The sequence below is a fragment of the Miniopterus schreibersii genome, assembly GCF_964146895.1.
Source record: "Miniopterus schreibersii genome assembly, chromosome: 19".
NCBI lineage: Eukaryota > Metazoa > Chordata > Mammalia > Chiroptera > Miniopteridae > Miniopterus > Miniopterus schreibersii.
In genome coordinates this window covers 16,714,619-16,737,294 of record NC_138119.1, presented here as the reverse complement: position 1 = coordinate 16,737,294, position 22,676 = coordinate 16,714,619, and the positions used below count along the sequence as shown (strand labels likewise).

The following is a 22,676-nucleotide window of genomic DNA, read 5'->3' as shown; positions in this document are numbered from 1 at the left end:
TGAACTTCACTGGTTCTAGGTCTTTGGTGGTTCCATAGAGACAAATGCTCCAGCAGTAAAGGGCATTGCAGACATCGTTTGAGGAACATTTCTTTGTCTGGCCTTACAAATAAAAAGTTTTCAATAAATATTTACTGATTTGGCTTGACCTATAGCTGAATGTCAGTAAATGCAGAATCTGGGATGCCAGTGAGTCTTGCCAGAGGCATACATTAATTTGATTATAGTCTATGTATTACTTCTGGAGGGAATGAATCTTAGAGCAGAGAGTTTCAAGGCAGAATACACATAGAGAGAATTAACAAGTATTTTTTGTTACTTGTCTGGTGAAGGTAGTTTGCACTGTGGTTAGAACTCAGTTAAAAGTATTTCTGGCTTTTAGGAAGACTATAGAATCTATGTTGCTGTAGTTCAGGATGAGTAATTATTAATATAAAATGTACTGTGTAGATATGGAGTTTGGCTTTTTATAATTTCTTATCAGTAGATCCATAGGTAAGTGACTCTGGGTGGGCAAATGGGAGGTTTTTGGCACTTCAGTATTTTCCAAATTCACCTGTAACAGATACCTCATTATGTGTGTCTTATACTTAAGAAGCAGCATTTGTGATGAAATGATACTCAGAGGACGTTTTTTGCCCTGTTAATTATTTATTCATAATTATATAACACTGAGAGTAACTTTAAAATTAACTAACTAGAGAGAGTGGGGATATGAAACTGTTTTGAAACTACACATGATGTCTAAATAACACATACATTTATTTCTTTAGGAATCCTGAAGTCCTTTATAAAGAATTCTGAAGTCACTATCTTGACAGTTCTTTCTGTAACAGGATTTTTGGTAGGATATCTGGCCTACAATTTTATTCAGGTAATGTTTGTACCATCCGTTAGAGAATGAATGAAAGAACAAAGACCTAAAACAAGGTCCACTCCCACCCATCCCTGAATGGATTTTTATTTTATGTGAACAGTTCCTGAAAAATAGTCATCTGGTAGTAAAGTTTTGAAAGTAAAAAACTACACAGTAAAGGAGACATAAATTAGAGATGCTTAAAGAAAAGCACCAATTTGGAAGTGTGGACAATTTGATTGCATTCTTGGGTTCTTCATTGTCTTCCTTTGAAACCTTGTCCCAGTTTCTTTCCCTGGACATAAACTGGCTTCATCTGTGCTATTGTCTTCAACTCCTATGGAGACTCTGGTTATAAAAAGCAGCACTTAGCCTGGCCAGTGTGGTTCAGTGGTCAAGCGTCCAGTAGGTGACAGTTTGATTCCTGGTCAGGGGACATGCCCGGGTTTCGGCTCATTCCCCAGCATGGGGCATGCAGGAGGCAGCCGATCAATGATTCTCTTATCATTGACATTTCTATCTCTCTTTCCCTCTCCCTTCCTCTCTCTGAAATAAATTCTTAAAAAAGCAGCAGTTATTGTCATGAGGAAGCATGGTTACTCTTTTCCAACTGCCAACTTCATATATAATATAGTATAATAGAAATATATATGATACATACCATATATACTATACATACAAGAAAAATTCCATTAATTTATGAATTTATTAACTCTTGATTTCAGATGCATAGCAGTATGATTAGTAACAGTTTGTCTCCACTCATTCTTTTATGTTTTAAACATGGAGACGATACCTGTACCCGTCTAGGATTGTGGAAGCCTTGAGTTTGTTCTCTGAAACACCACCACTATTGCTAGATGACATCAGCTAGGTGTTTACTATGTGCCAGGCTCCCTTTTAAGTGCTTTGTATTTATTAAATTTATTAACTTGTTATTAATTCTTGAGTTAATTCATTCATCCTCACAGCAACCCAATGGAAGTAGTTACTCTGTTCCCATTTTACAGATGAGACTGAGTCACATGGAGGTTAAGTAGTGAAGATTAACTATTAATTGGGCCAAGAGCCTTTTAGGAGGGAATATTTATGGCACGTTAATCATTACTGTGTTTTCCATTCTTCCATGTACAACTTTCATGATTTGTTTCCTGTATACACAATTTGTACTGTTATCTATATATTGTTTTCTCTGCCCGATTCGCTGAAAGATTTTAAAATCCTAAGTAAATGTCTATAAAGTCACAAGTACCTGTGCAAGGTTTTTCCCCCTCTTAATGCAAATTAGCATAAATATCTAAGAGTCAAATAAAAATACTTATCTGTGAACCACCTAAAATCATCTCCGAGATCACCAATGGTAGGGCTTCCACTTTTGAAAACACTGATTGCTTACATAAGCAATGTTCATGAAGCCCAAGGCCCGCACAATCCTCTGCCGAACAGGAGAATACATGTGACTCATCTGGACCTCCCCAAGACCAAGAAACCTCCCCAAGACCCCCAGGACTGTCCTTGTAGATAATCCCTCATAAATTGCAAATGGGATTATTCTAAAATTTATATTGATTGATGTACCAGCAACCGAATTTCCAATACTTCAAAAATGGCAGCAAACGAATTTGTTTACTTTTGTTGTTTTAGATGCACCAGGTTGTCTACCCTCTTCTAAGAACATCAAGTTTCTCACTTTTTTGTTATGTTTCACCTTTAATTGTATTTATGGGTGCCTTGGACGTGGACTTTCATATCCTCAGGAATGTGCTTTGGCAGGTAGGAACACATTTTAAAACAAATTATGGTGACAGAGAATATCACTGTCTATAACGAAGGTTAATAATTCACAAATAGCGCACTTTTAGTTGTTTTACCTGCCTCATTCTGCAGACCAGCAATCAGAGCGGAGGGGAGGGAGAAGGAATGAGTATTTGCTGAGTGACCACTGTGAGTCAGCACTGAGTAAAAATCATCTCTGTTTTATATGTAAACAGACTGCCGTTCAGAGGTTACAAACCAGGCTGACAAATGGCAGGACCTGGATTCTAATTTCATAGCAGTCTTCATCTCACCTATAGATACAGCTTTTGTTGCTGAGATTGTTTTATCTGTGCCTTCTCTCTTTTTCTTAACCATGCTTGCCAGACTATTTTATTTTCCTTTCAAAGAACATTTTACTTTCTTTGGTTTTATTTTGTGTTTTTTCCCCCCTAACATCTTGAGTTAGATAGTAGTTGTTTTTTAGCTTACTTAATTTTTGTATTTTGTACATTTAAGGTTTTAAATTTTCCTGTAACTACTCTTCGAGTGTAATTCCACGTGTTTTTATTGTTAGTGCTTTCATTATCATCCCAGTCCTACCTAAGTTTTATTATACTGTTTTCTTTGACCCGTTAATCATTTAGAAATCGTTTAAAAATTTACAAATATGACTTTTTATTATTTTTCTCATCACAGAGAGAATGTGCTTTGTATATCAACTCTTGTGATTTCTGGGGATTTGGTTTGCGGCCTAGTATGTGACCAATTTTCCAAAATGTCCTGTGTTTGCTTTACAAAAATGTATATTATATAACTGTTGAGTGTAGGGGTCTAAATTTGTTCAGTATATTATTTTGTTAATTATGAAGTTTGGTACGGCAATGGAATATTACTCAGCAATAAAAAAGGAACGGAGTACTGATAGGAACAACATGGAAGACCTTCAAATATGTTACACTAAGAGAAAGAAACACAGACTCAAAGGTTGCATGTTGTAGAATTCCATTCATTCGCCTTCTAGCAAAGGCAAAACTACAGATCATTGGTTGCCAGGGACTAGGGATGAGGGCAGAAATTGACTACAAAGGGGTAGCATGCGGCATTTTTGGGAGTGATTGATCTGCTTTTTTTCCCCCCAAAAGATTTTTATTTTATTTTTTAAATCCTCACCTGAGGATATTTTTTTCCATTGCTTTTTCAGAGAGAGTGGAAGGGAGGGAGCAAGAGAGAGAGAGAAACATTGGTGTGAGAGACACACATCGATTGGTTGCCTCCTGCTTGTGCATCGACCGGGGCCAGGGATTGAACCTGCTACCGAGGTATGTGCCATTGGCTGGCATTGAACTTGGGACCCTTCAGTCTGCTGGCCAATGATCTAAGCACTGACTCAAATGGCTAGGGTTCAAAGATTTTTTAAAAAAATATATTTTTATTGATTTCAGAGAGAGGAAGGTAGAGGGAGAGAGAGATAGAAGCATCAATGATGAGAGAGAATCATCGATTGGCTGCCTCCTGCACTCAAGCCCCAAACCTGGGGCATGTGCCCTGACTGGGAATCGAACCATGACCTCCTGGTTCATGGGTCGATGCTCAGCCACTGAGCAACACTGGCCAGACACAAAGATTTGTTAAAAATTGATTTTAGAGAGCGGGGGGGGGGGGAGAAAGAGAGAGAGAAACATTGATGTGAACCCATCCCATTTTGGTGTATGGGACAATGCTCCAACCAGCTGAGCTATACCAACCGGGGCTCTGCTCTGTTTTTAACAGTGGTCATGGCTAAATGACTGTATGCACTTGTCAAGACTCATATAACTGTACCCCAAAAGAATGAAATTTACTGTTTGTGAATTAAAGATAAACTTTTAAAAATCAAAGGAAATAGATTTGGCTTTATTTCTCCCGTATAGTTTTTGCAGTCTGCATTTACCATGCGTTTCCTTTGCTTTTTTTCATGCTTTCTTCCCTTCTCAATCAAGTTGACTCACTTCTCTTTAACCTTTTCGTCCCTTCTGCTTGTTTAAAAGTTTTCCATTCTATTTCTGTTTCTGAGGCAGCCACTACTGATTGCCTGTCTGCTATGCATTCTCCCCTTCCCCTCACTAACAGAAACGTACTATTTTTTGTTTGGTAGGGTAGTGGGCCCACTGTAAAATACCACATAATCCGGCATCCCTGACGTATGTGGTAGCCTTAGAAAAGTTTGGTCAATGAAATGTATGATACAGAAGTTTGCTGTGTAAGGTTTCTTCTAGAATGCCCTTAATCAGAGGGCCCAATCAGCGGGCATGTGCTTTTGGCCCTTTGTTTTCTTTCTGTTTCTACGTGGAGCCCTGCAGATGGCGCCACCAAGGAACCCAGGAAATGTTTTACACAGAAGCCGAAGTTTGCATTTTAAGAACATCATTTTGATGTTGAGAACTCTTAAGCTGGAAGAACAGCAAGAAATATTGGGGACTTGGCCTTTTAACAATAAGATAGAACCTTCATTTGTTTGGAAGGGGTGGTTTCTTTAAGGCAGGTAAACTAGAATACCTTTTACCTTCCAGAGGGATTGTGTAAAATATGTAACCAAGATCCGATCCTTACTTAAGTACATGAAGTCAGGCCATCTTCAGATGTCGAGCCTAATACTGGGTAATGCATTGGTTTCGCAGGTCTCATTAACTGGCTTTATTAGCTTCTCCACGGCGTTCATCATAGTTGGCTACGTGGTCTCCCAGTTCAATAAGGAGTCGTGGGACCTGCAGTGCTGCGTGCTCTTCAGCATGATCCTCAGCATGACGGATCCTATTCATTCTGTGAATTCGCTGAAAACTATCGGTATGTCAAATCTATTGCACTCTCTTTTCTTGAAGACATAAGGATAAATGATCTGCTTTTGATTTTCTTTTTCTTGCTCAAATTGTGCGCCTGGCGGAGTAGATGTTTGTGCTTGCTGTCCTTGGAGGTGGAGCCTTGACTGACTTGAAGGACATGATGCAAATGAGGCCACTCAGGATCTGGGTTAAATAACACCAATTGTAATCTCAAAGGATTTTTTTTCCCCCCAAAAAGAAAATGTAACCTTTCTAGAAGGTGATAAAATTTGTTCTTCTTCCATTCCACTGAACTCTACGCTAGAAGGCAGAGGCTGTGCTTTACACCAATGAAACCTTTTCAACGCCTCTGCTGCCTTTGTTGGAACTCCCTTTGGATGAGCTAACCTTGGGCAGGTGGTTGGAGTTGACTTAAAGGAAACAGGGTAAGAGGATATAGCCTGATAAATATGTTATTCAATACGAGCTTATTCCCAAGAGGACTAAGCTGCTCATCTTACTTTACTTGGTAAAAGATCGTTTCACACTGAAATATCTCCCTTTTGTCATGTTTTATTAACTCAGCAATACAAACATGAAGTGGTTAGATGCTGTGGTTTTCAGGTATTGGTTATATTTTGTGGAAATATATTGCCTTATGATTAGAGCGGGAAACCTCTGAGCTTTCCAGCAAGTGATATTCCCATTTTCACACCCAATTATCCCTACAGTTGGGAAAACATAGGAGGTGTTAAGACACTTGTGATGGTAAATATTCTAAATTCTCAGAGTCTGGTCCTGTCCTCTTTTCTTTCTCTCTTTTAACTAAGTGCATTTTTTTTTTTCTTTCCTTCACCTGTCCTTCTCTTTTAGTCATTTATATTTGCCCCTTGTTTCACTCATCTCCTTCCCTTTCTGCTCCCTTTTCTGCAATCTTTTGACTCTAAGTGGCTATAATAAACTGTATGCTTTAATTATTTATTGCATTTCCCATATTCAAAAATGTTTTCAGTAAAGGAGTAGAATAGAAAGTGTCCTATTTCTTGAAAAGAAAACTAGTGAAGGTATTTGGCTCTTAGTTGATACTTTCTTTGTGTCAAAAATGCTCAGGTGGTTCTGGATCCAATAACCTTTTTTTTCTAGTAAGACAAATTTGCCTGTTCTGGATATTTCATATAAATCAAACCATACAATATGTGAGTTTTGTGTCTGGCTTATTTCACTTAGTGTAATGTTTTTAAGGTTCATGCATAGCTGTAACATGGATCAGTCAGAACTTCATTCCTTTTGGTGGCTGCATGATATTCCGTTGCAGGGGGAGACCACAGATGCTTATCCATTCATCAGCTGATGGACTGTGGGTTGTTTCCACTTTTTGGCTCTTATGAGTAATGCCACTAGGAACATTCATGTACAAATTTTTGTGTGGACACATGTTTTCAGTTCTCTTCAGTGTATGCCTAGGAATGGAATTTCTGGGTTGCCTTTTGTACTTATTTCTAAAATGTGATTCATTTGGAGTTTAATGATTCATGTTTACTCAAGACAAATGTGTCCTGAGAAGTGTCTTGTTTCATTCTGAAGCTCAAACATGATTCGAGGCCATGGGTACTTCAAGGAGTGCTGTGGCTGTGTTCCTTTGCCCCTGGAGACATAGTAAGTACAGTGGAGAAATTAAAAACTGGCGATCATGACTGCCTTACAGATTTATCGGCATGGCTGCCTTCTTTTGTTTCTAGCATATTCTTTCTCTCCTGTTTTTGTGTTTCCTGTGCAAGAGCATCATTTACATGTATCGTATTAAATTTTATTTTATATTTTCTTTTCCAGGCATTTCCAAAATGTATACTGATATCATTCGAGGAGAAGCCATGATCATCTGTGGCTTCACATGCATGTTTTTAGGAATTCTTCGGAACAACTTACCTCAGATGTTCATGTTTAGGGGTAGGAACACTTCTTTTTTTGGTCCCTATATTTTCTTAAAATCATGCTTACATGGTGCATTTCAGTTCATACTGAGATTAAAACACATTCAAGATGTCTTAACTTTACTTCTTTCTCTATACTTTACTCTTGGACCAATTAAAATAGCATATCAGGCAACAAGAAAATAACTACATGCTATCTAGATCTTTTCTTGGACACTAAGGGGGAAAGAATGTTAAATTTTGAAACATTTGAATTTGAATGGACATTCAGGTATCCTTTGGTTGGATACTCACTCTCCAGCTTGTCACAGGCTTTCCACAGAATTCTCCCAGACTGGCCCCTGGGGGCGTTTGAGGCTGCTGTCCCTGAATGAGCAAACGCCAGGCTGCAGACAGTGAGCGAATATCCCCAGAGAGCCTCTCATCAGCTTTCATGGGAAACTTCCATCTGCTGAAGGTCAAGGTCTCCACTCAGAACCTATGAGCAAACCAAAGTGCATAGACCCAGATGCCACCCACGAAAGAAACAAAAATTATAATTCCACTTTGCCTTTTCTCATTTTCTTTTCTTTTAGAGTTCCACATATTCATGGATATAATCTTCCAAATTTTGGGAAGCATAACCTTTGGATATTGGAGTGCAAAAATCATTCAGTACATATTGACAGATCTATTTAGCAACACGCTGACTAGCATTATTCTTTGCATTTCCATGGTGTACCTGACTTTCTACATTGGTAAGGCAGAAACAAATGTAAAAAAAGTGCTGTCCTCAGTATGACTTTCATACATCTCCATTTTCCCTTGACCTTGAATCCAGCTGCCTTTTCCCAGCCACTTCCCCCTTGTTGTGGCCCCTCTGTGCTTCTTGTCATCTTATCTTTCTGCCATCTCCATCTCTTCCCTGGTGTCTCACACCTTGCTGACCGGCTATTTCGATCCACAACTCACCCAGGCAGCTGGCTACTTTTCCACCAGCAAGGTGTTTAAAATTACTTAAATTAATGTAAGTGCAGACATGAGTTATCTCTTGACAGTCAGCAAGATGTTTATTAACATCCCCTTAATTTCAACTCAATGTCCTTTCCCTCTGCATTCTTCCTCTATTCTTTCTGAGCTCCATGGTTGGACCTCACATTTGGTCACTGACAGTCCCTGCACAGGAATCAGCTCTGCCTGATCTCTGCTCTGACTCTCAGCAACCCACCTCTCAAAGGAGAAAGTTGGGGGAGATGCTCAACAGTCTTTAATTCAATGAGCACCAGACCGAAGGGACTATAGAAATGGCAGCCCTCGAGGGTGCAGGCTAGGAGAGGGAGGAGTGAGGGACATCTGTGTTTGGAAGGGAAGGAGGACCATGCAGTAATCAGTTGCGCTGGCACACCCCCCACAACCACCTGCTAGTCCAGTGAGAGGGAAAGTTTTTTTTTGTTGTTGTTTTTTTATATCTTTATTGATCTCAGAGAGAGGAAGGGAGAGGGAGAGAGAGAGAGATAGAAACATCAATGATGAGAGAGTCATTGATCGGCTGCAGCCCACAACCTGGGCATGTGCCCTGACCAGGAATCGAACCCCTATTGCCTAGGATCCTAGGTCGACGCTCAACCGCTGAGCCATGCCCGGCCGCGCAAGAGGGAAAGTTTTTACTGGCCTGAGTGGGGTAACCAGTCCCCAAGAGCCACGGCAACTATGGTGAGTCAGGCAAATTCAGCTCCTCTCACCTCACACAGTAAAGCAGACTCCATGCATGAAAGGCCTCAGGCATCAAGAGAATAATTACTCTTCCGTTACCTAAATCCTACTACCTCTGCAGAAAAAGTGCCACCTGGGTGTTACTCTCTGTACTGAACCAGTAAACTTACAGAAAACATTCACTAAAGGGACCATTTCCTTCAACTTTCTTCATCCCCCCCCCCCCCCCGTGAATATGTTGTGGATGCCTTAAATGTCTGAAGAAAGTTTTTTGAATTTAATATCTCCATTGTTTCCACTAGACCATAAGTTCCTTGAGGTGGCAGCTGTCTCTCGTTCCTCTTTTTATTCATTGTCTTTTCTATGTTCCCCCAGCCAAGCCCAGTGATTGCCAAATGCCCATTAGTAATTTAACAAATGCTGGTCGAATAAACAGATGCTAGTCCGTGAAGAGCTCTGGAGCTAGGCAGACCTAAGTTCAAATCCTAGCTTCACAGTTGATTAGCTGGGTGACTTTGGAATATTTCTTAACCTCTCTACACTTGAGTTAATTTCCTCACGTATAGGGGTGTTGCAAGCATTAATGAGATAATGTGTGTCCTGTGACTCAGTGCATTGGAGATAGCTCTGACCTGCTTGAGAGCTGATTACACACACCTCAGCCTTTAAAAAATACATATAAATGTACATACATATATTAACGTAGGCATTCATGCCATATATTCCTATAGCACTGGGATTATACTTAATAAGATGACATCAACTTTAAGATAAAGTTGTTCTGTGCTTTCCTCATTGCAGATGTTGTCTCTACATAGTGACTATTACTGAAAAAGACTATGATGAGTTTCATAATCTAGGAATACTAATGATAGGAAATTGGAAATAAGAATTTGAGAGACATTTCCCCTATCATCACAGTTCTCAGCACTACTGGCTTTACTGCCATTGTAACTTATATTAAATTCGGTTTTAAAAATTTGTAAAAAGAAATCTAAAGTGGACTTAAGGAATGAAATAAACCAAAGGAATAATAAAATCCTGTTCAAATTCCTAAATGGTATTGATTTACTGAGTAGTAAAGGGAACCTGTAGAAGCAGATAGCATAATGATGATGATGACCATTTATTCATTCTCTTAAAAGTGCGCTGAGCGCTTTTCATGTTATCTGATTTCACCCTCATGCAGGGCTGTGAGGCACTGCTCTCTTACAGATGCAGGATGGAGAAGAGCGGAGGTCACATTCCTGGAGTAACCAGCTCTGCTCTGCTCCAGAGCGCTTCCATTTCTTCCTTTCTGTCTGATGTTTATAATGTTCCAGCTGGAGGCTCTGCAGCCTAGAACTGTTGGTATTTACGGTGTTCAAACATCCTTCGTAGTATTTTTTTCCTGCCCCAGACTATACTTGCACGTTCATTTAGAGCCCAAGGAATTACAGTTTTAAGGGAATCTATATCAGGCAAAAGAACAGCAGGCTTCCGGACCTGCAGTCACTGGGCTTGGACCACAACCCCTAGGACACCCCTGAGGTGTGGGGCAGAGGCCATTAAACTTATTTTTTTATCAGCTCTCTCCTCAATGACCATCAGCAGCAGGGTTGGCAAACTACGGCTCATGGACCAAATGCTCCTATTTTTGTGCAGCCCACAAGCCAAGAATGGTTTTTACATTTTATAATGGTTAAAAAAAAAATCAAAAGAAAAATACTTTGTGGCATGCGAAAATTATTTGAAATTCAGATTCCTGTGTCATTATTTATTGGACACTCATTCATTTGCACATTACCTGTGGCAGCTTGTGTAGTACAACAGCTGAGTTAAGTAGTTTTAACAGGGACCATGTGGCCTGCCAAGACTCAATACTTATTATCTGGTCATTTACAGAAGAAGTTTGCCGACCCCTGAGCTACAGGATTAGGCCAATCCCTTGAAGCAACTTTCCAAGAAATATTACTCTTAAGTTCCCCAGCAATCCTTCTCACTCAAGATAAAGCACCTCAGTGTGCAGATTTGAATGCAACTAATTTTATTCATTTTTTTTCTCCCTAGTGGAATTTTTAAAATTGTCAGGTATAATCGCTTTAATCACTGTAGGACTGAATTTAGATTCCTTGAGCTTTAAACCGAGGATGGAGTTAATAATTACTAAGTAAGTCTCCTATTGTGTGCTTGCCATAGATCTCATAGAAATTTAGTGCTTAAGTGGTCCGCCACTTCCTGGACATGGATAAAACTCCCTCTTTATAACTTTTTTCTACCTTTTCTTTTTTAATTTTACTACCAGTTATATTTGAAAAAAAGGTGCCAACAATATTGACATTAATTAATACTCCCATTCTGAATAATGTGCTAGTGATTCAGAGACTATAGTGTTTTTTTATGCATAACTTTTTGATAAAAATTGACTTTGAATTGTGGGAAGTTGTAGCAGAAAGACACAACTCCAGCAAAACTCTTAGCTACCCTTTATACCTGGTAAGGCAAAGTGTCATATGGAATCTCTGGACAGAGAAAAACCATTTGCCTGGCCACTCAGACAAATGAGTTAGCCTTTCTCTGAGAGACTGCAGAATTGTTTCAGAATTATTTCATACCAAATCATAGTCTGATGCAGAAAGTCTCACATTGTATACAAGCAAATGTTAAAATGAGAGAGGTAAGCCATCATCCTGAGTTTTCCCATGAAGATTCATTTCTTTATTTACAAAAAGATGTTTTTATTGATTTCAGAGAGAGGAGAGGGAGAGGGAGATAGAAACATCACTGATGAGTCATTGATTGGCTGCCTCCTGCATGCCCCCTCCTGGGGATCGAGCTGGCAGTCTGGGCATGTGCCCTGACTGGGAATTGAACCCTGACCTCCTAGTTCATGGGTTCCTGCTTAACCACTGAGCCACACTGGCTGCACAAGATTCATTTCTTTAATGTAAAAAACTGTACATTGTTCTGAAATTATGTCCTTCTTACTTTTTTGGTATTTTTATAGCTCTACTTGGCAAAATTTACAAAATTGAAACCTATGACTATACTAGTTTTGGGTATATGTGAAAGACACGTTATTGGTTTTTAAAGTCCAGAAGCTTGGGAATAATTAATTCATAGAACATATACTTTTTGTCTGAATTTGGCAGTTTCCTGAGCTTAATTGTGCTGTCTGTCAGCATTATTATAAATACATTTTTTAATACATATTTTTTATTGATTTCAGAGAGAGGAAGGGAGAGGGAGAGAGAGAGGCAGAAACATCAATGATGAGAGAGAGTCATTGATCGGCTGCCTCCTGCATGCTGCCAACTGGGGATTGAGCCCGCAACCCAGGCATGTGCCCTGCCCTGGAACTGAACAGTGACCTCCTGGTTCATAGGTCAATGCTCAACCGCTCATTCTCTTGATTCAATTGTTTATTCTTTCACCTATCCAACTAATCCTTGCTTAATGTCTACTCTGACCTGAACATTGGATCTGAGGTTTGGACTAGGAAAATAAGTCCCTTTTCCAAAGATACTCATTGTTAAGTGGTGGATGTGTTTATGTAAGAAATTAATAGTAAGTGTAAATAATGATATATTTATTGGGATCCGACTATATGTAAGGCATATTTTTAAGGTCCCATAGAGACATTTGAAAAAGTATTCTACTCAGTCAGTTATTCCATCATTTCTAAATTTTCAGAAAAATAAGCACTGGGGATTTGAGGTCCCACTCATACCCTTCCCTTCTAGAAGCTCTGAATAAGTTGAACCAAAAGATTGGATTCAGACAGAGGATCAGACTGTCTCCTTGATTGGAGTAAGGCTGGGTCAGAGCACATGGTTTATATCTGCAGCTAAAATGAGGCTTCCCAATGCTGTCTTCCAAGTGTGGATATTGAGACCTATATATAGGGAGGCTGGTTTGTGGGACCAGCAGTTCCCTACAGTTGCCATTCAGCTGAGGGTCCCAACAGAGGGTCCAAGGGGAGATGGGACCTGAGGTCTGCCTTTGGAGGTCAGATCTGGCCCTGACCCAGGCGTGTGGAACCAGCCTGGCCCCAGGCCCTAACTTCTGTGCTCTGGTCTACTCAGTAAGAGTCTTTGAGAGCGGGCCTGGCACGTAGATTTTTGGAGAGCAATCTGGGTGATCATGCTCTTCTCTGCTACGAATGGTGTAGATAATGGGAACTGTAGGGATCAGAGGAGGGTCACCTCCAGAGATGGTGCTTAGCATGGTTTTGTGAAAAGCACAGAAATAGAGTTAGCCTTGCAGGATTTTTAGGAATTCAGTAGATGGAAAAGCAGACAGGAGAGACTCTCAAGGTAAGGCACGTCTATGCAGATCACAGAGGGAGAAGCCATGGGCACCGAGGTGATCCACGCAGCTCTCACAAAGTCGTGGTGAACCACGCGTAGCTGTGGCAGCCCCACAGTTGATGCCCTGCCAGCTAATCTCAGCAAAACTGCCACGTTCCCAAGCTGGGGGTGGGGTGTGGAGGGTAGGGGTCCTTGTTTTCCTGCCTTGCTCTTATTCTGCCATGAGAGGAAGCCCACAGGTGTTAGGGTGAGGAGGGTGATGGGGAATATGGAACTGGGAGTATTTTAGTTCCCATAAAATATTTTTGAATGCTGATTGTAACAGTGACAGAGGCAAGGACCTCTGCTAAGACAAGGATGGCAGATATGTGATACATGCTTTCATGTGAAAAGGAAGCTATTTTAAAAACACATTGCTTAAAAAGTGATTTCCTTTCCATTCATCCTAGGTTCCTAGTAATGCTTTCAACTGTATTCCAACAATTAATATACACTTTCTTTGGCATTATCCTTGGATGTGGAGAAACGAACTATTTTAAATTTCACACTCTAACTTTCACGTTGGTCTTATTTATAACATTGAATTTTGTAAGGTAAGAATTATATTTTAAAGTTCTCTTACCGGTCTTAGGTTCCCAAGGTCATAATAATGATTGGGAAGCAGTGGGTTCCAGCACAAAAGAGCTCTGGATGTGCAGTGAGGAAACCTGTGGTGTTGTCAAGGTCCTGGCAACAGCTTGCTGTGCCACAAGGCGTATGTTTATCTATTTACTTGTCAAGATTTCATCTGTAACATGAGAAGAGGCAGAACAGCAGCACCGCATAACCCAAGAGCTTGATAGAAATGCAAATTTATGGGCTCATCCCAATTTATTGAGTTGAATCTCTGGAGATGAGATTCAGAAAACTGTTTCAACATGATAACGTCTCAGCATCACTGGACCAGATTAATGGCTCCTAACATTTTTGTTGACTTTCATCATCATTTATTATCATCATAGCTGTGATAAAGCCACTTATTAAGCAGTTACCATGTACATCATGCCATTAATATTAATATAACCATATGAGGTAGGTGTTGTTTTGCCATTTCTCAGATGACACATAGAGAGGTTGACTTGCTTAAGGTCACCCAACTTGTAAGGGCAGAGTTGGGATTTAAACTTGACCCCCCAGGCATGCTTTTTCTAGAATGCCATGGTCCTCTCGTGGTAGTTGTGTCTACCATGAGAATTTATGGCAGTGTCTTAGAAACACTGTTATTCCCATTCAGGATAGGCCTGGCCGAAGGTGCTCATTTTATAAGATGGTCTCATGGAACATGGCTTCTGCACGCAATGCAGATAGTCACTGTCACACAGAAGGATGTGGGTACAGCTCCCATTTCTCTCCACCATGGGAGCTCATGTGCAAGTTGAGATTGGTCAGAGAGCTGAGGAAAGACACATGGCTTTTTGCGCATTGTTCGACTTAGCTTCACATCCGCGATCTCATTTCATCTTCCTTACAGCACTAGGAGATAAGAATTATTATCTCTTTTATAGATGAAGACACTGACCAAGAAAGGCAGAGTACCCTGCCCAGGATCAAATGGGCAGTGAGCACCAGAGATATCATGGGAACTTAAGGTTCCACCTCACTAGAAGAAAGGCTTTAATAGAGAGAGTCATCTTATGGGGGGCTCCGTAAGAGACTTGTTGAAAAGAACATCTTGGAGGGGATGAGTCAGACTAAGGCCTGGACATAATGATCGTTGCTAACGTACTGAGTGCTGACCACATTCAAGATATTGTTCTAAGTGCTGTGAATGTTGTTTCGTTTAATTGAACCTTCATAATAATGCTTTGAAGCCAGTACAATTATTATCATCATTTCCATTTTGCAGAAGAAGAAATTGAGGCTCAGAGAGGTTAAATAACTTGCTTAAGTTTACATAGTGAAAGAAGCCTACATTTGAACTCAGGTAGATCTACTCCAGAGCCTTTGCTATACTGCCTCTCTGCTTTTGTTATCAGGACACAATGTGTGTTGTTCTATTTTGGCTGGACTCACTGGTATTTTAGAGAAAGATTATTTAGTAAGGCTGAGAAGGTTGGTAAGAATTACTTTGCAAAAGGCTTAAATGCAAAGCAGAGGAGTTTGCCCAAATTAATTCTATACATTCTAGATGGTAATTGTAGATTTTCTGTTTCTCAGTGACAGGAACTCTCTAAATTGTCTTATGAAATTCCCAGCTCAGCAACGGATACACAATATGTTTTTCGAGGCTGAGAACATGTCAGTGTTGTTTCTACCGAAACCTTGTTTGAAGGACAGTCCTGATATCCTTTTGGTGCAGATTCCCTAAAGATGGATTCCAAATTTTGGCACAGGGTCCTATAGAAAAATGATCTGTAGAGAAATAAGACACAAACTGAAATGATATAGGTGGCATTTAGTGTATGATTCCTGTGGGAACACAAGAAAAATGTGGTTGAGCTAAGTTTATTAATGTGTCTACAACAATTTTACTTTTTGGCCCTGATCTGCATGTCCTCTAGGCTAATTTCTGAATCCAGATATGGCCTTTCAGGGAATAGATGAGCTTGTTCATGTTATTTGAAGAAGCTTCCCTACAGGAATTTACTACCAAAATCGAAACAGAACACACCAGTGTAAATGAGAATTCCTTACGTTTGTATAGAACGTCTAGAGTTACTTTTCAAGATTTGAGTGTTATGTGCAAGATAGTAGATTTGGTTAGTTCCAGAAAGTTTTTGAACAACTTATCAATAAACTGGATTATCTTCTCTTTCCTGAAAAAGTTTATATGAAATTTAGTATTTAGTACATAGTTTCAAGCATGAATAACATTAATACATAAAGCGTGATTTTAAAAAAAAGTTTTTCTCTCCCCAGACTGTTTACTATTGTGTTAGTGAGCCCTATTCTGATGCGTTCGAGTTATGAATATAACTGGAGATGGGGAGTCGTGATAGCATGGTCTGGAATCAAAGGCGTTTTTAGCTTGCTCATGGCTCCTGAAATTTATAATATGGCTGAAAATAAATCAGTGTCGCCATATACGGTAGGAAAAGTCATGTCTCATGATTATTCACATTTATTCATTTTTATTTATTTTGTAGCACTCGTCATGGTACCCAATAATAAAGTTAACCCTTTTAAAAATTAGGTTTGAAAAATGCATTCTTTTAAGTAGAAAGGGACCTGCAGAGGAAACTTTACTGATGTTGGCAATGTAAAGGGGAGCAGTAGTCAAATAAATATTATGGATGTGGGAGACAGAGGGCCTTGGGATTGAATCCTGGCTCCTCCATTCACATACTGAGTGACCTGGGTCAAGTCCCCTACCCTTGTGGCACCTCCATTTCCAGTTTAGGATTGAGATGATGCTTAGTAAAACACCTGACACTTAGTAAATGCTCAATAAATGTTGTTGAACATATAAAAGCTATTGTTTAATAGCTGTCAGAAAGCATAAAAAATACCGTCTAGAGCATTCCAATCCCTATAGCCATTAGAACAAAACTTGAAACGCTAGTTAAATATATACTAGGGGCAGAAAGATTTTTAAAATGTTTGAATCTAGTTTTATTTATGTCTTTAGGGCTAATTTTTATAAATTAATTTCTTGAAAATTTTTGGCTGAAGACATTATCTACATAGAGAAAAAAAAACTTGGCTTCCTTTCCACTCTCTCTCAAAGCCCTTTCCCCATGGGCTAGCTGGTGGGCAACCTGGTGGTGGCAGCATCTGTGGTAGTGATACCCTAGGGAAGACTGAAAGATTCTCGTGCACCTGCTGACAGCATTAGGGCAGCTCATCACTTGTGACAGTACTGTGTGAGCTAGCTGGAGAAGTTGCTAGAAGGTTCTAGAAATCCCTGGAGCTGCCTGCTGTTGCTGGGGTCTCTCCCCCACCCAGTCTCTGATGGCTCCCAACTTGTCGGCTTTCATGGCTGCTGTCTCTCAGGGTTCCTGTCTCTCCCTGAAACTACGAAATCTCTTGTCTTCTCACTCAGATTGAAAGCTAATTTCTGCCCTAGTATATTGCACTCAAGCAGTGCTCACAAAACAACGCTTTGGCTCAATTTACTTATCAGAGGCGGGATTAAAAAATGTGGATTAAGATAGAATTTTGTTGGTGGTTAATTGAACAATGATTCCCTTTGGAGAACTTACTAATATTTTGGCTCTAACTATTTGTGTGTCTTGTTTCTTTTAGTTTATATTTTATGTGCAGGTAATATCGTTAATGACCATGGGAATAAACTCGTACATGATGCTTCATTTAGCCAGGAAATTAGGTGACGTATGTCTATCTTTCATTAATTAATTGGGGATAATAATGTAAATAGATTGTTGTTGGGGCTTGTAGGGACAGTTTTAAGGAGCTCAAGGAATGGTTACGAAATCATTTTCTTTCACTTATTATTTATAGATTCTGTATTAATGGAGATATTGGTTCAGCCAGTTTAACAGACACCATATTAAACAGGGGCTTAAACAAGACAAAGCCCCCCCTCCCTGCCACCCCTGCCACTGAAAAGTCCAAAAAAAAAAAAGTGGGCTGGTTCTGCCCCAGGAGGTTGTTCAGAGATCCAGGATGTTTCCCTTTTGTTGCTTCTTTCCTCCCTGGGGTTTTGCTCTTGTCTGCAGGGTGGAAGCTGGTTCACTACCTCTGTATCTTCAATCCAATCAACTGGACAGGGAAAATGGGGGTGGGGGCGGGGTGGCAGCGGAGGCTAAGCAGCTTCTTTTTAAGGGCACGATCCAGAAGTTACATATATATCATTACCACTCACATTCCACTGGCCAGGACTTAGTCACAGGGGCAGGGGAAGCTGGGACATAGTGTCTTCACCTGGCTGGCTGTGTGCTCAGCCAAAGCTCAGAGATTCTGCTGGTGAAGGAAGAAGAGACATTAGCCACACAGGCCAGGAAGGCGGGAGCCATCGCAGACGGGTGGGGGAGAGACCCCAGCCACAGCGGGCAGTGGCGATATTTGAACACAACCGATAGGCTCTGTCACAGTTGCCTGTTTCTGGGAGAACTTTGAGGCTGTTGATAATCAAATGCATAAATGTGACAGAATCCAGGATGAGATAATTGGGGCAGTGGGGTCAGGTGGGAGGGAGAGAGCCGGGTAGGATTACACCCAGCCTTAGAGGAGGGCCTCGGCGCGGCCCTGTCCTCGGCCCACTGGTGCAGAGAGCTGATCCGACTGCTGCAGATTCACGTACGCTGCTCTCCCCGGAGACTAGGGATGAAGCAGATAACCCACTCATCAGCTTATACGGAGATAATTTCCATCATCATTCAGGGTATTCACCTCTAAATACCAATTTCCTTGATAAACCACGTTAGTAATCAGGAGGTTTCAGGGAAAGCGCGGAGCTAAAGAGAGAGATCACCTTCGACGTGGAGTTCATTCAGACTCACTGCTGCCACTCAGTGGTCCGCGGATTCTCCCGCCGCCCAGAGCAGCTTTTCCAGATGGGCTGCTGCGCCATCATGTGGGTAGGATGTAGTTAGGCACATGGATAAACTCGCCTTGCGTGGTCTCAGCCAGGGGGATTTTAAATCCAAAGCTGACACCTTCTAACCATAGTCAGATGCATCTTTGTTCGGCACCACAGAGAAATGAGAGGGATATGCCTCCAGACCTTTTTGAATCCCCAGAATTTCAAACGCTACTGTTGCCCACAGCGCCCACAGAGAAGGCAATGAAAGTTAAACTGAAACATTGGGAAACCATTTTAATCCTTTACGAGACATTTCAGATGCAATTAGAAAGAAAGAGCGGTTTCATTGAGGCTGAACTTTGAGCCACTAGGCTAAGCTCACTAATTACATTCATCATTTTGGTAAGTGAGCTTCATACCTATAACTTCATGTTCGTACCTAAAGAAAATACAAGCTGCTACAAGTTTTGGACATGTAGGTGTGCTGGCCAGGAAGCAGATATTAAACCTGAGAGATCTCTATTGAAGTGGCCATTGAATTTTATTACGGATAAGAATCAGTTGGAGAACTTGTTAAAATGCAAATTCCCAGGCCAGTGGGCTTCTGTAGGTATGGAACGGAGTCCAGGAACTTGCAGGGTTTAATAAGCAGCCCTCTACCTGTGGAAGACACAGGGAGCTCTCCACACTTTGAGAAACACCCACTGGGTGCCCTGAAATAGTCATGTCTCTAGCTATAGGGCATGAAAGGAAACTAATAAAACATTTGTTAGCAGTTGAGTCAGATAAAGTTAAGCCGTACAGCCAAAAGGAAACAGAGAGTTGGGTAACTTTCTGGACAAAATGTTGTCTTTGCCTTAAGTTATGCAGGTGATGCTACATCCTGGGACAGTTTTGCTTCCCCTTGCAGTCTGCGGTGCATTTTATCAAGGCCCTTGCTTTTCTCTGTTACAGGTTTGTGTGCTATTTCTCTTCCAAGACAGATGGCGATGCAAAATGCCATTAACCACATACAGGAGATAATACAGAACACAATAACCTTATTTAAAACAGAGAAACTGTTGACAAATGTTAATTGGACCTTAGTAGAAGAAAAATCAAGGATTAAATACAGAATTCGTGTGAGTTTGATGCCTGGCACACACAAAAAAAGTTTTTTGCTTGGTTTTGTTTTGTTTTTTTCACCCTCCCTGGGTCTGCCTCTCTTGCTCCTGTTTATTATAAGAAACTTGATTCTGCTAATTAAATGTCAGCAAATTTGGCGGGGGTGGGGGGGGAGGCGGCGGGGGCACGGTTACATTTGCTAGCTTTGCTATCTTGGTGGACTTCTTTGAATTCTGTCTTGGTGACCTAACCCATTTGCCAAATACGGGAGAATTGGTGTTTTCATAAACTGGCTGGTTGAGTAACTATGAATGGACTCCCCAGGCTGATGCTTCCAACTGGTTCAGGGACTGAGAGATCTCTCTTCAGGTAAGTATTATAAAAAGCAGAAGAAACAGGCTGCTTCAGACAGCAGTCAGGCACAGACAGTTTGGGGCCCCGGGGGGCGGGGATTTCACTTCTAAAATAAATACTTTGCCACAATTGAAAGCAGCATTTCTTGTATGGGAAAGGTTATCCACTCACACATGGCCCTTCATTTTAGCAATTCTGATTTGAGTACTGAAATCTCTGTTGAGTGCCTAATCATTTTTACTCATTTTTAATTTTATCTCTGTATGCTTTTAAAACTTAGTCAGGTGATGTTCAGTTTCACCACATCAAACCTGGTGACAAAGAGCAGGAGTCCCTGACAGATGAAGTTTTAATAGAAGAAGCCAGACTGCATGTAGCTATAATACAAATGGTGGGTACTGTTCACAGAATCTGCTTTTAAGTTTGTTTTCATTCTTGCGATGCTTTTAATTCTTACATATGGTTTACAGGTAACTAGAACCCCCCCCCCCACCTTTTGATAGTCTGTTGGTTGTTAAATTTATGTTTGATTTATGAAAGTTAAAAATTAAAAATCTCTTTGGCTTTAGAGTTCAAGAAACAAATACTATTCTGTTTCTAAGTCTAGCGGATTTTAATAGTTCACTTTTCGGGGGTCTGAATAATGCTTGGTGCCATTTACATATTTAGTAAAGTAAATATCCTCAACTATTTGAGGCTGCTTTTATAAATTTAACATATTTATTTTCCTTTTATACAAAATTCAAGTAATCATTTAACTCTTGTAAATCTAAAAGTTAAAATAAATCTAGTGAATCAAAAATTCTCCTAAAATATTTCAGATTTAAAATTGAGGTGATAACTGTGTTCTAACCTTATTGTGGTAATTATTTGATAATATACATGTGTATCAAATCATTATGTTGTACACCTAAAACTTACACAATGTTATATGTCAATTATATCTCAATAAGCCTGGAAAAAAATGTTTAAAAAATGACAGTTTACTTTTATCTCTTGGTAGTTCTTTGCAAGGCCGAGATGATTAGTTATCCCTTGAATTAATAATTTGCATCAGTACTATTCTGCCACTAATGCTATTTATATTACAAAAGTAAGCTCTTTGACTAGTACAGATTTTGAGTTTCCTGAACCTTTGTATCTTTTAAAACATCTGGGACAGTACTTTGCAAAAAATGAATATTCAGTAAATATTTAAATTGAATAAAATGTATTTCCTGCTATAGCTTTTTTTTGGGTAAAAGAATATTTTCATGTAATGAGTTCCATAATAATAGTGAAGGCTATATAAAGGTCAAGCAGAGTTCACTGCATTTATGTTTTGTTCTTCAGTAATTTTTATTTAAAATTGTATGTTTAGAGTAGCTTTGAAAAACAGTGTCAAGATGGAATCCTCGATACAGAGGCAGCCCGGATACTAATTGGTGCAACCAAAAGCTATTGCCCCGTCCAAGGAAAGTAAGTATAGTACTTATTTAATTGAATTTCCAAAATTGAATGGGTATGTGATAAGGAATGAATGAACTGAGAGTTAAATGTCCAGATTAATCAATCTGTTTATCTCACCTATCTTCATCTACCTGTCCGTCTGGCCATCCATCCATCCATCCATCCACTTCCTATTTTACTTATTTACATTATTTCCCCTGAAGGTTGGTAACATTAGGAGATTTGGGAGGGAGATCTAATGTAATTAGATTAGAGACTAGGAGAATCATGAAAGAGAACCCAGATAGTTTCAATTACTATTATAATTATTTTGTCTTTATATCATATTCACTAAATTACTAAATAGGAGAGGCAGAGAAGCCTGGAGCCTGCTATTAGACTGCCCCCTGAGGTGGAGCAGACTCTGGAGGAATTGAACCAGTTGATGATGGTGATAAATGCAATTAAAGCTGGTGGGAAAGGCTCAGTATCTCAGAGATACATTGATATCTGGTCATAGTCCTGGCGAACATTAGCTGACGGATGGTCCAAGACAAAGCTGCGGGGCAACAATGACAGGGGATCCTGTCTGGGTGATAGCTAACATTTCTGCAGCCTGGTAATCTATCTGGGAGATCTAGCATGAGTTCCTAGGAAAATTTTGGGAAGGCCAGGGCCTTCAGGACCTTGGCGAGGCCTGGGCCAGCAATGCATGACAGAAGGAAGCTTGATTCTGAACCCCAAGGAATTGGTCTGGAGAAGTTTTAATTCTGTTGCACTCAGGTCATGAATGGTTCCAGGAACAGAGGCAGCAGGAGTCTGATGCTGAAAATGTTCCTGTACCATGACCGTGAGTGGTAGGTGGATGGATCCAGGAGCTCAGTTCTGAGCATGTTTGATAAACCCACGTTACATTTAGTATCACTTTCCCTTTTATATTACCCCAAAGGATAGCTAGCACTTGCTCTTTATTGTAACATATATGTCTACTTTTCTCTGTTA

The 22,676-nt window shown here is 40.1% G+C and overlaps 1 protein-coding gene and 1 long non-coding RNA gene across 2 annotated transcripts in view; both read left to right on the top strand.

Moving 5' to 3' along the window:
• The window catches only part of LOC308548579, a 256,809-nt gene that overhangs the window by 91,367 nt on the left and 142,766 nt on the right, over window positions 1-22,676 (top strand). The gene's annotated exons all lie outside the window — the stretch shown is intronic.
• Window positions 1,252-22,676, top strand: part of SLC9C2 (solute carrier family 9 member C2 (putative)) — a 43,409-nt gene continuing 21,984 nt past the window's right edge. Inside the window, exons 1-11 of the mRNA XM_081120645.1 lie at window positions 1,252-2,629; window positions 5,272-5,437; window positions 7,243-7,359; window positions 7,919-8,080; window positions 11,085-11,184; window positions 13,774-13,917; window positions 16,223-16,391; window positions 17,549-17,630; window positions 19,743-19,909; window positions 20,527-20,637; window positions 21,607-21,704. Coding sequence (XP_080976771.1) covers window positions 2,501-2,629; window positions 5,272-5,437; window positions 7,243-7,359; window positions 7,919-8,080; window positions 11,085-11,184; window positions 13,774-13,917; window positions 16,223-16,391; window positions 17,549-17,630; window positions 19,743-19,909; window positions 20,527-20,637; window positions 21,607-21,704 — 1,445 coding nt within the window. The 5' untranslated portion in view covers window positions 1,252-2,500. The remainder of the gene's footprint in view (window positions 2,630-5,271; window positions 5,438-7,242; window positions 7,360-7,918; window positions 8,081-11,084; window positions 11,185-13,773; window positions 13,918-16,222; window positions 16,392-17,548; window positions 17,631-19,742; window positions 19,910-20,526; window positions 20,638-21,606; window positions 21,705-22,676) is intronic.